Raw genomic sequence first — 12,204 nt, forward strand, 5'->3', positions numbered from 1 at the left:
CTGAACCTCCTCCAAAATTTAACCTATAATGTGGGTAAAAAAATTTACTTTTCATAACAAATGTAATTAAAAATATGCACTCTCAGATAAAATACTGATACATACAACTATCAAGTAAGTGCGCTGAGTAGAAGAAGCAATCTAAAACAAGCACATACCATATGATCCAATTATATGAAACTCTAGAATATGTAAGTCAATCTAGAATGAAATAAAGGTGATCACTATTTGTTTAAAACCAGGAGATGAGAAGGCCTGGAGGATGGTGGACATGTTTATGTTTATTTTGTGTTGATTAAGATGTACAGATACACACACACACACACTTATTTATTTATTTATTTATTTATTTATTTATTTATTTTCCAAGAGTGGTGGGACAGGCCTTTAATCTTTGCAATTTCAAAAGCAAAGAAAGGCTGATCTCTGTGAGTTCAAGACCATTCTGATCTATATAGTAAGTTTCAGGCCAGTCAGGGAAGACAAAAAGACCCAATGACTCCCCACAAAGTCCATCTTTGGGGTCCTAACATGAAGTTTAGGTTTAAATAGAGGATAATAGTCAAGCATAACAACAGTCTTGGTCATAAAGAGATCTTAGTTAAAAAATAAAAGTTTATATATGATTATTACCTTATAACTAATTAATTGTATATCAATAAAACTTAAAAATATAAGCATCTTCAACCTTTTTTATTAGCGAAGTAATGGAAATAAAAGGTCAAAAAAGACTACTGAGTCTACAAGTTAGTGTAGGTACCAATATGTTTTTATTTTAAATTATGAATTCCCCAAATCACAAATCCATTTCACTAAGGCTTATCCTATTAGAATGCAAACAATCCTGAGAAACAGTGAAACAATAGGTCTTTTAAATATAGTATGGATCAAGGTCTATACCACCATTCTTTTCCTTCTAGAATTTATTATGTAGACCCAACTGACCATGAACTTGCAGTGATCCTCCTGCTCTGTCTCCTGAGTGCTATTCCCCAAACAAAACAAGGTCCAGCAAGAGTCTGGCAAGACCCTGTGTTAATTATATCTTATTATTAACATACTCTGTAAAATATGTGCTAAATTCTTTCCAAGTATCACACCTCCAAGAGGTAGCCAATAAATGGTACTACTATTGCTTCCGATGCTTTCTTACCACACCGTCCTATCACAACTGCTACCCTAAAGGAACTCATGTTCAGCTGTGAGGCAAACATCACAATTAGTGTACAAAAGGGGGGAAGTACTAACAAAATTCTGCAGAAAATTATAATAAGAACAAAAGAGGAATCTAGCAGTTTAAGAGGGAAAAATGTAACAAAACAAAAGTAAAAAGACATTCTAGAAAAGGGAAGTAATTGTCTATACAAGGTGCATTAATCACCAACAGAAGTGGAGTACAATTCCACTCTTAGAGAGAGAACGGAAAGTCCAAGAACTGGATTTCATTCTATATGTGGAAAGGAATCAATGCTTTTATTCAGGGAAATCACAAGATCAGTTTAGTATTGTAGAATAAGAATTCTGATGGTAGTGGGTAGACTGAAGAAAAGAGAGAAAATAATCAATTTAAAGATCACTTACATATACATATACACACACATGATTTTCTCCTATATATACATACATATGAGAGGTTAGCAACAATAAAACAGAGCAATTATGACTAACTACTATAATGAGTTACTTAAAAGTTTTTATTTATTTATGGAATTTTCCTTTTAATATTTTTGTACTACAGTTAATTACAAATAAATGATAACATTACAGATAATTAAAATGAAAATATAGATAAGTGTAGAGTACTGTCATATGAGCAATAATGTGGGTATGTCTGAAACATGGCTATTATAAGAATAAAAGATTATTTAAAAAATAAAACCTGACAGTAGTTTGGAACCTAAACATCAAAGACAAATCAATCACTGGTGGCTAGGGGATGGGGAGACAGCTCAGTCAGAAACGTGTTTGCCATTCAAGGACAAGACCATAATCGAATCCTCAGCATTCACATAAAAAGTCAGGCATGGTAGCATACACCTGTAAGCCCAGTCTGGGAGAGGAGAAGACAGGAGGAACCTTGGGGTTCACTGGTTAGCCAACCTAGCCTAATGGTTAGGTACGAGGTACCAGTGAACACCCTGTCTCAAAGAACAAGGTGAACAACTCCTGGAGAACCAAGGTTAACTAACACCAAGATTAGTCTCTGATGTACACACACACACACACACACACACACACACACACACACACACAAACACACACCCCTATGCATATGAACATGAGCGAAAGAAAGAGAGGAAACTTGATTGTAATTCAACCAAGTTTATAATAGTTACTGAAAATACAAGGCAAATGAATATTGAATATTTCACAATTTGTACATCATTGTATATTTAAACTTTAGCTCTCAATTTAAAATATTTCATACCTTGTCTTCTTATAGGACTACTGGAGAATGTACATTTCTCTTCAGTTATGTTAAATTCAATATTATTTTTCAGTGGCATCTTAAAGAATTTATGTGGTTGAACTAGAAGGTCAAATAAATCCCAGCTCATTACTTTTTAAGAGGTGTCTTGGCAGGAAATTGATACAGAATTACATAATCAACAGTACCCGTTAACTTTTTTGAAGAAATATAAAAATATGGTAGGGTCATCGAAAGCAAGTTGCACATTTCTTTAAGCCAGTGAGTAGAGTTATGAAATTATGAAATACAAAGGAACATAAAATTAGCTGTTGAAAAGATTATCTTAAAGTAGTAAGAATTGCCTAAATATTGTCATGCAATACCATGCATTTATATTTATTTTTCCTCTTGTAGAAACTCTTCACCGAGCTGGGTGGTGGTGGTGCACTCCTTTAATCCCAGCACAGATGTAGGTGGATCTCAGAGTTTGAGGCCAGCCAGGTCTACAGAGTGAATTCCAGGACAGCCAGAGTGACACAGAGAAACCCTGTCTCAAAAAACCAAAAACCAATGAAACAAAACAAAAACAAACAAAAAAAAAACCCTCTAAATTGATAACAAGCCTCACTTAAAAGCCAAGTTTCAGAAGTTATAGTCTGATTTATATATATTTCCCCAGTTGGAAATAACTTTCCCTTCCTGTAAATAGTAGTTTTCAACTTCCAAATGCTGCGATCATTTTGTTTGTTTTGTTTTGTTTTTTCGAGACAGGGTTTCTCTGTACAGCTTTGGAGCCTGTCCTGGAACTCACCCTGTAGACTATGCTGGCCTTGAATTTACAGAGATCCACCTGTCTCTGCCTCCCAGGAACTGAGATTAAAGGCGTGCGCCTCCACCATTTACTGCTGTGATCTTTTAATACAGTTCCTCATGTTATGGTGATCCCCAGACCATAAAATTATTTCATTGCTACTTCATAACTGTAATTTTGCTACAATTATGAACAGTAAATTTAATATCTGATATGCAGGATGCCTGATAGGGGACCTCACAGTTGAGAAACGGCTGTAAGCCAACAATCATAGTATTTTTGTTTACAGCAATTATTCCAAAGAACATTAGGTTAGGCGAGGTTAACTACTGTGTTCTTTATTTTCTGAGCCAGGTCTCATCTTAAGGCAGGTCTCTAAATTGTTTTGTAGCCTAAACTGGCCTTGAACAAGTGTTGAAATTACAGGCTCCACTATCACAGGGCTTTGTATAACCAGGGCTCTCAAATACTGGGCAGTCACTCTCCCAACTGAGCTATATCTTCCTTTTTTGGGGGGACAGAATCTCAAGTAACTCAATGTGTAGCTTGAGGCTTTCCTTGCACTTCTGATCTTCTAGATGCTATACCTTCCAAGTACCAGTATTATAGATTTCTGTCACCACACCTAGCTTCGTTATTGAAATAAAGCTAGATGCTTTACTTCAAGTTACTGAATGGCAGAAATTGCATTACTCATTAATGCCTTAAATTAACATCTGTTGGGAGATTAAAATTCCAAAGTTCCTTGGTGTCAGTTATTCAAAAACTAAAGGACTGTATCACGGATGAATCAGCTCCTCCTTATTAGATTCTTCCATAACTGAAAAAAGTAGTGCTTTGTAGGCACGAGAATGACTACACCCTCATGCTTCCTCATATCTGCTCAGATTTTCGTCTAACTGTACCTATGACTTTTAAGTCCCTTCTAGCTATGAGATTGTCTGTACTGTGTAGCAGTACAATGAGCCAATCACGTCCTTCCTCAGTACTGTTTTGCAATGCCATTCCTCTTGAAGATGAAAAATGGAAGAATGGAAGATTATAGATCAGGGAACCTTAGGGAAAATAAATACTCTCAACTAAGATTACTGAAAGTCACTACAGTTTTTAAAAGCACAGAAATGTTTTCAAAATTGTTTCTAAACAATTTAATTTTTTTAAACAAGGACAGTGTAAAGTGAGGACTGAACCCTATATTTTGAATTACATTGTAAATTCTAAAAATGGCTAGAACAACTTTTGAAGTACAGCTAAAATGCTTGCAATATAATTAAGATTTCAAGTATACTTAGGCAAAAGGAATGCTCTTTGAGTCTATTTACTTTTCTTTTTACTATTTATCTTTCCTTTTACTAATGTGCTAATTTCTATTTACTAATTCAAGTGTGAGTTTTTAAAATTAAAAAGAAATTACACTGACACATTAGAAATAGATCAGCCTTCAGAATTATATATAAAATAGGTATATTATTATTGTTAGATTATTAGCAATTATATTATTAATTATTATTAAATAATTTTATTATTGAAATATTATTGTTAGAATTAGAAGCCAGAATTAAGTGCACAATGAGAATAAGTTAATTACATATACTAGTGAAAATATATACATAGGTATTTCTCACTGATCCTGTTGACTTTAATCTTCATAAAGAGAACTGGTGTTATCTCATTTTAGAGGTGATAAAACTAAATTTCAAAATAATATAAAATTGTGAGAAAAAGATTACTATTCTATTATTTTTGTTTATTTATCTTTTGAGATAGGCTCACTTCATGGTCTAACTGGCTTGGAACTCACTTAATAGACCAAATTGGCCTTGAATTCAGAAATCTGCCTGCCTCTACCTCCCAAATGCAGGATTAAAGGAATGTAGCACTATGCCCTGTCATACACACATATAGACACACTAACAATTTTAAAAAATATATCAGTGAAGAAATCATAATCTAAGAAACTAACAAATCTGACTACCAAATGGATGTCTTCTGAGTCTGTGACCACAAAAGGGATATGAAAAGAATGATAGTGAAAATGTTCCTTGAGATTTTCTTGTTGAAAGAACAAACAAAAGCCAAGAGTCATCAAACTGACTGAGATGTAATTACAACCAAGCTTTTGAATAATATCACTTATTTCACTTATGTAACAAGAAAAAAGCATTTAAGCATAAACAGATGTGGCTATAACCTATCATCTAAAATCAATACAGCTAGCTTAAGAACAGAAGGCAAATATTTAGATTCAAAGTAGTCAGTCCCTGGAGCAAAGTTTGTCCTGGGGCTGTACTTCAGTAACCACTTAGGTAGCTTTTCCAAACCATAAGTCATCCCCTAGCCTCAGAGAGATCTGAAGAGAAATGTAGCTCTTCAAGAGGAAAGCCCAGATTTCTGAAAAAAACCTCCAAATTAGTCTCAATCTCTGAAGACCAAGCGCCCTACAACACAAAGAAGTGACAACAGCAATGCAAGTTATTCGGGGAAGCCACACAGAGTTCAGATCCAAGTAGAGACAGGATCATGGATAAAGCAGGCAAAACAAATAGGGCTAGTTGCCACTCCTTTTTCTCTTCCAAACAAGAAAAGCTCATTCAACTGCAACCAAGAAGACATTCTAAAGATAGCTTTAGATTGCTTCTTTTCAACACAGTCTTATTCTGAACAACTTTCAGCACCTTATTATTTACAATCCAGAACACAAACGATGGCCATACTAACCAGAGTTGGGAACAGGTGACCAGAGCGCTGCTCTCCCACAGAAATCCTAGCAGGAAACAGTTAGGGAGCACACACTGCCAAACAGCACCACTATTAATTCTGGAAAAAACCAAGAGTTCTCATTTTTCCTCCAGACAGGTCTATCAAAGCTAGTTCAAGACAGACCTGGTCACTCACACCTGAAATCCTAGCACTCAGGAGGCTGAGGCAGGAGAATCAAGAGTTTAAAGTTGTCATAGCTACACAGCTATCCTGAGTTATACGAGACCCTATCTGAAAAACAAAACCAACCCCTCTCTCTCTCCCTCTCCCTCCCCCCTCTCTCTCTCTCTATATACATATTATATATATATGTATATATAAAATTTAATATAACCAACTGACTTTCAACAAGAAGGAATTCAACAGGTGTATTCGACTAATGTATGTACCAAAGGGCAAATCAAAGTGAAGTAAAGTTTTTGCAGTAAGATTTCACTGCTGCGGGCACAGGAAAAAAAAAAAAAAACAGTCCTCAAGTTTTTTTTTTTTTTTACCTGCTGAAAATAATGTCTAGAGTCTTTCCTAGACAAAAAAAAATACATGGCAGTACCAAGTCATCTCTATTAAGATTTCATACTTAAAAATACAAGTGATTCAGTTAAATACAAATTTCAAATAAATAATTACTTTTGGGTAAATATATCCTCCTTTGCAATACTCAGCTCATGTGCTCATAAACACAATTATGCAGAGGACACAGATGGGAGAGGACTGAGATCAAAATTATTGAGTCCCTTAAATTGTATTTGAGAAACAAACCACACAGATATCCCGTGTTCCTAATTATGACTGTGCCCCCTTATCATTTTCTCCACCCAGTCTCTTTAGTATACATCACTAATTTTGATAACAACTTTATCTCTTTTTCATGTGTTTTATTTCTGAAATAACTGTATTTGTGAAAGGCAGGCATTTGTTCTAGCTAACCACTCCTGACTTCCAGCTCTACTATTAGAGTGTAAGCTGTCTCAGTTATATTCACTTCTAGTAGGGAAAAAAAGGTTATCTTGAAATTCACATACAAAAAGCTGGTGACTAGTACGGTCACAAAAATACTTTCTTCCTGTACTTCCTGTTATGTGATACCGCAGTCATACGAAAAGGGTGACTAAAGCAAACTTTCTAAAGTTTAAAGCACATTTCACTAAAGATGAATGTATTAATCATTAGTAACCACAGTACGTGCCACACAAAGTAACTGAGCCCCCCACTTTGTTTTTGTTCTTTTTATGAAATAATGAGAAATTTTAAATATGGGCATAAAGCATCTAAAAGTAAATAGAATAGAATCACAAGAATAATAACTTTGCCTGCTATAATTAATCACATCAAAAGGCTAGAATGAAGGCACAGTATTTTTAAAAGGGCAATGAAAAACTGCCTAATGGCTAGCTAGGAAGTCATAATTTGCTAATTTACCAGAACAATAATTAGAATCATCATATAAAATCCCGTCTACTTGTGGCATTTATATAATTTTGCTTATGAGATTGTGATCTATGACACTTTTACATTATAGGCACCGCCTATTCAATTACACAGACCTATTTACATATGACATCCGGAGACAAATGCACAAATGGTCTTAAATGCTTGGTAATCAGTAAGAATACTTCTCAAGGTTTCAATACCATATTACAAAAAGACTCTAGATTGGTGATAAATTGAGCAAATGTTGTTGCTTTCAACTTACTATTCCAAAAGGAATGGGGATTTTGAAAGCATTTCACAATTTTACTCTGTATGTTTTTATAACTGATAGTGTACCCAGACTCCTTTGAACTACATTTTCCCTAAACATTTCAAATAAGTGAAGTACATTTAAATTGCACAATTTATTTTAAATAGTTTCATTTAGTGCAAAAGTAAGAAGATAGCAACACTACAACTTACAGATTTATTTACATTTTGTTGATTTTTTTTCCCTGACAGTCCTGAGGTTCAAACCCAGGCCTTCACAGTAGCTAAGCAAGACCACCATCAAGAGCTACAACCCAAACACAGCTTTTAAATCCTTGCCATTTCTTTAAAAATTTCTGCCTTTAAGTTTGGGAATCATTTCTCTAACAGCACAAAATATGTTTCCTTAGACAAATTCCAATTGTATCACATTTTAAAATCGTAGCTGTCTTACAGTACTTTATATAATAAATGATTTTTTTCTCTTGAGAAAATTTCAAGTATTACATTCATGTACTATATTAATAAAATCCTGTTTAGTAGACAGGGCAAAACCCGCTCTATTTAACAAAGCCTGCCACTCTCCAACTTTCATACGGACTCTCTTTCTGATCACAATGAGTTAATTAAATATTTGAAGCCTTCTTTGTACTTTTTAATCTAACACGAGTTAAATTTTCGACTTTACCTGAAAGTCTGGGTTCATTGAAATGAGTAAAGAGAAAGTTGAAATATTTTAAACTACACTTGTTTTCTCATGAAAACCACAGACAAACTGAAATCAAGCGTCATGTGAAACACCCCGGTTTCCTTCAGGGCCTACAACAGGAGTTATGGCATTGTTCTGCTCAACTCTTAGAGGAGTTCATTTAGCTTTCTACTTCCTCTTCTCGGCTAGACGTCCGCCGCCTTCTCCTCAGTGACCCACAGGGTCACTGGGAAGATTAGGGTCAGCATCCCGCTGGAATAAAGGGGTGGCTTTAGTTCCCCCCGGCCAGGAAAGCGCCCACCACCACCTGGGTGAGCTGGACGCACTCGCTGGCTTTGCCCACAGCAGGCTGTCATACTGGGCTCCCTCCCTTGTCCTGTCCACCGTTCCTTACAAACGTGTTCCCCTTTACATTAAGCGATCACATTTCCACTCGAACCAGTTATTTTAAAGCACAGTCGAAAACTCGTCTCACCGTCTTGTTGCTAACAAAATGTTCGTGCAGGGTTGGGAGTAGACAGGGTGGGCACGGAAAATTAGACAAGGAACCCCTTCAGCCCGGAGGGGCGAAAAAAATCTAGTGTTTTCACTTGGAACGAGTTAAAACGCCACCAAGGACTTTTACAGCCATGCCACATTCTGTACAACTGTCAGCCCGAGAGCGATTAGCTACCGGCACGACTAGACTTAAAAAAGAAAGCTCGCCTGAGGTCCGGAGGTTCCTCTTTTTCAGAAAAAGTAAAACGGCGGCGTCTCAGTGCCGGTCTTTAAAGGCGAGATTCCTGTGCCCTCCTCTACCGTGCTTACCCCTCGAATCCTAAAAACCACATCGCTGGGATTTCGCCGGTTCTGGCTGTTACGAGGAGATCAGATTACAGTGCGCCGCTTTGATTTCGCACGCAAAGCCCCGAAGCAGGTAACTTTTTAAACTGCTGACAATCTGCCAGAGGAGACGACTTGAAAGGCAGAATGTCCCAACCCCAAACCGAGCCTCCGCCAGACAGCTCCTTCCCGGGACCCGCGCGTGCTCGCCCCGCTGCTCGCCCCGGTACTCACCCGAGGCCATGGCTCGGCTCCGCGCGCCGCCCGCCGCAGCTCCCCGCGTCCGGCCAGTGGATGCAAGTCGGTCCGTCCGTCAGCCCGTCTGTCCGCCCGTGAGTCAGCCCGCCAGCCGGCTAGTCAGTCAGGAGGCCGAGCAGCCACTGCAGCCGGGACCCCAGTCCTCTGACCACCCCCGGGCTTCCTCTTCTTTCCCGGCCCCTCTAGGTTTGCGGCTCACACCTTCCCACCCCTGAATCTTCGCGCTCGGGTCACCCGTGTCCTGGCGTCGCCCTGCCAGGATGCCGCGGCAGGGGCAGGGGGCGGGGCGGACCGCCTGGCGGAAAGGGGATTTCCCGCTGCTTGCGTCACTCGCGCCACCGCCTACCCGGGGCGGGGGAGAAGGCGTGGCCTCGCGCCGGGCGCGCGCTCCCCTGTCCTCGGCGGAGCTGCGGCGGGCTGCCTGCGCGCTCGCGCGAGGAGCTCCGGGGGCGCGCGGTGACGTCTCCGCGCGTGAGAAGCCGCCGGCCCTTGAGAAATCCCCCTCCTCCGGTGGCCTTCAGAGCGCGGCTTAAAGCCCGGGGACCGAGGGGGCGTGTCCGTGACGTCGCGCGGACGGGGGCGGGCGGGGCGGAGCGGCGGGCGAGCTTCTCGGCCGCCCGAGGTCCGCCCGGGGTTTTCGAGCGGTGGTTCCCCCCTCTTCCCGATTTCGCACATGCAAATCTCCGCCCCCGCGCCTGAGCGCGCGGCCGGCGCGGCCGGGTGCCCTGGAGGGGAAGTGCGGAAGCGCCGGCGCCCGTGTTCGGCTGGAAGGCGCGGATTTGCATAGGGGACCCCCGCAGTCTGAATTTCCCTCTACAGCTACGTTACGTCTTTTACGTCCCAAACGTTCTCAGCCCCGCGGGGCAGCGCGGTGGGGCTGCTGCCCCAGTCCGTGTACGTGAACACCGAGTTCAGAGATTTGACCGAGATACCCACGACCTAAAGCCGGGACCGAGCTGGTGCTTTGACAGGTCGGGCGGAATCTTGCTGTGCCTCAGTTGCTCTTGGGCACCTGTTCTCTTGGTCTGTGAAGTATTATCATCTTCATCGTGTACACGAGTCGATGGAGGTGTGGAGAAGTAGCTGGTCGGGACTTAAGAGTGCTAGTAAGGAAAAGCACGGTTTAAATTTTAAGATTACCCAGGCCAGTTTAATGCACTCCCAACACTCGAAACGCTGAGGCAGGTGGATTGACAACAAAAATAACCCAGGGTTCTCTGGCTTCGCCTCCTGCGTTCTCCAGCCACTTACTGACTTAAACAAGTAAAGAGGGGTGATAAAGAAATGACATCCTGAATGCTGGCAAAATGGCTTAGGGGTAACTGCACTTGCTACCAAGCCTGACAACCTGAGTTCGATCCTTGGAAGGAAGAAAACCAACTTCCAAAAGTTGTCCTTTGACCTCCGCCTGTGTGACACACACACACACACACACACCAAGCCAAAACGTCCTTTCGAACAAGTACCCCAACGTGAAGGACACTCTTATGGAAATAATTAAAATCTGTCAGGTCAAAAGTGTCTTCACGAAAGGTATAAATAGCAGTTGTTTTCTTTGGTTAAACACAATCATAGACAAACCACACAGATAAAACAACGGCAACAAGAGCAATTAGTAGAGTTAAACTATGTCCAGTATCCTGGAAGCCAAGATTGGAGAATCAACTTTGAAGCTAGGATGAGCCACAAAACGTGTCTCTGCGGCGCGCACCACACCCACACACACCCACATCCCTCCCCCGCGCACACACATTCAGCCTTTAATGTACTCAGATCCATACAATATATTTTCTACTTGTTTAATTGTCTTTATATCCAAAGAAAAAGTAAATAGGAAGCTACATCTTGAAGCCAAGAGGGGCTTAAATTTTCACGGAGATTATTAGGCCATGTGCTGGGCAGGAGATGTTACACTACAACAGAAAAGTCTGCTAGTTAATGGGGTTTATAAAGAACAGAACCACAAGTGGTAGTTTTAGCACCGAGAGTCACACGTCTGTAATCCCAGCACACAGGAGGTGGTGGTAGGAATAGTAGCTGTTCAAGGCCGTACTCCGCTATAGAATGAACTCACAAAGCCAACCTGGGCTATGGGAGAGCCTGTCTCGAAATATAACATACATAACTGCTTTTGTTACTTAATAAAGAAAATAAGGTGGCTGGAGTAATAGAAATTGTTTGGGTTCTCTAGAAGGGATACTCTGTGGAAGTGATATTTGAACCCAGTCAGTGATTGGTATTGGAAAATCATAACCATGCCATTGATGTGTGCGTGCTTCTGGAGATTTTGCTCTGGCTGGTATGTTACACTGATAGCATATGTTACCTGGGGCAAAGGTGGAGCAGTTAAGTGATGGAAATGAGACCTTGATTTGTTCTAGTGTTTGTGCAGAGGATGGGGGCGGGGAGGAGGGAAGACATTTGATGTTGGGGCCAGGTGGAAAAATTGAAACAGCTCAGGATTTTTTAATGAACTAGATTTTGGCAAATAGATTTTAATTAAACTGTAAGCAGAAGTTTACATTCAGAAGAATAAACATTCAGAGGCTTATATACTTTTAAATGCTTGCTCAATACCTCAGGCTTATTACTAACTAGCTCTTGCATTTTAAGTCAACCCATATTCCTTATTTACGCTCTGCCATGTGGCAGTACCGTTTTTTTTAGCATGGCATGTTCATCTCCTGCTCCCTCTGTGTCTGGCCGGTGACTCCTGACTCTACCCTTCTCATTAGTTTGGGTCACCCTGTCTGC

The 12,204-nt window shown here is 40.2% G+C and overlaps 1 protein-coding gene across 4 annotated transcripts in view; it reads right to left on the minus strand.

The window, feature by feature from the left end:
- Nucleotides 1-9,730, minus strand: part of Rel (REL proto-oncogene, NF-kB subunit) — a 40,151-nt gene extending 30,421 nt beyond the window's left edge. For all 4 annotated transcript variants that reach the window (XM_050140814.1, XM_050140813.1, XM_050140812.1 and 1 more), the window contains exon 1: nt 9,427-9,730. In XM_050140814.1, the coding sequence (XP_049996771.1) occupies nt 9,427-9,436 (10 nt within the window). In that variant the 5' untranslated portion in view covers nt 9,437-9,730. The remainder of the gene's footprint in view (nt 1-9,426) is intronic.
- Nucleotides 9,731-12,204: the final 2,474 nt, after the last annotated feature.

Source organism: Alexandromys fortis, unplaced genomic scaffold (genome assembly GCF_014885135.2).
Source record: "Alexandromys fortis isolate MF-2015 unplaced genomic scaffold, M_Fortis_MF-2015_v1.1 scaffold_7, whole genome shotgun sequence".
NCBI classification, from domain to species: Eukaryota; Metazoa; Chordata; class Mammalia; order Rodentia; family Cricetidae; genus Alexandromys; species Alexandromys fortis.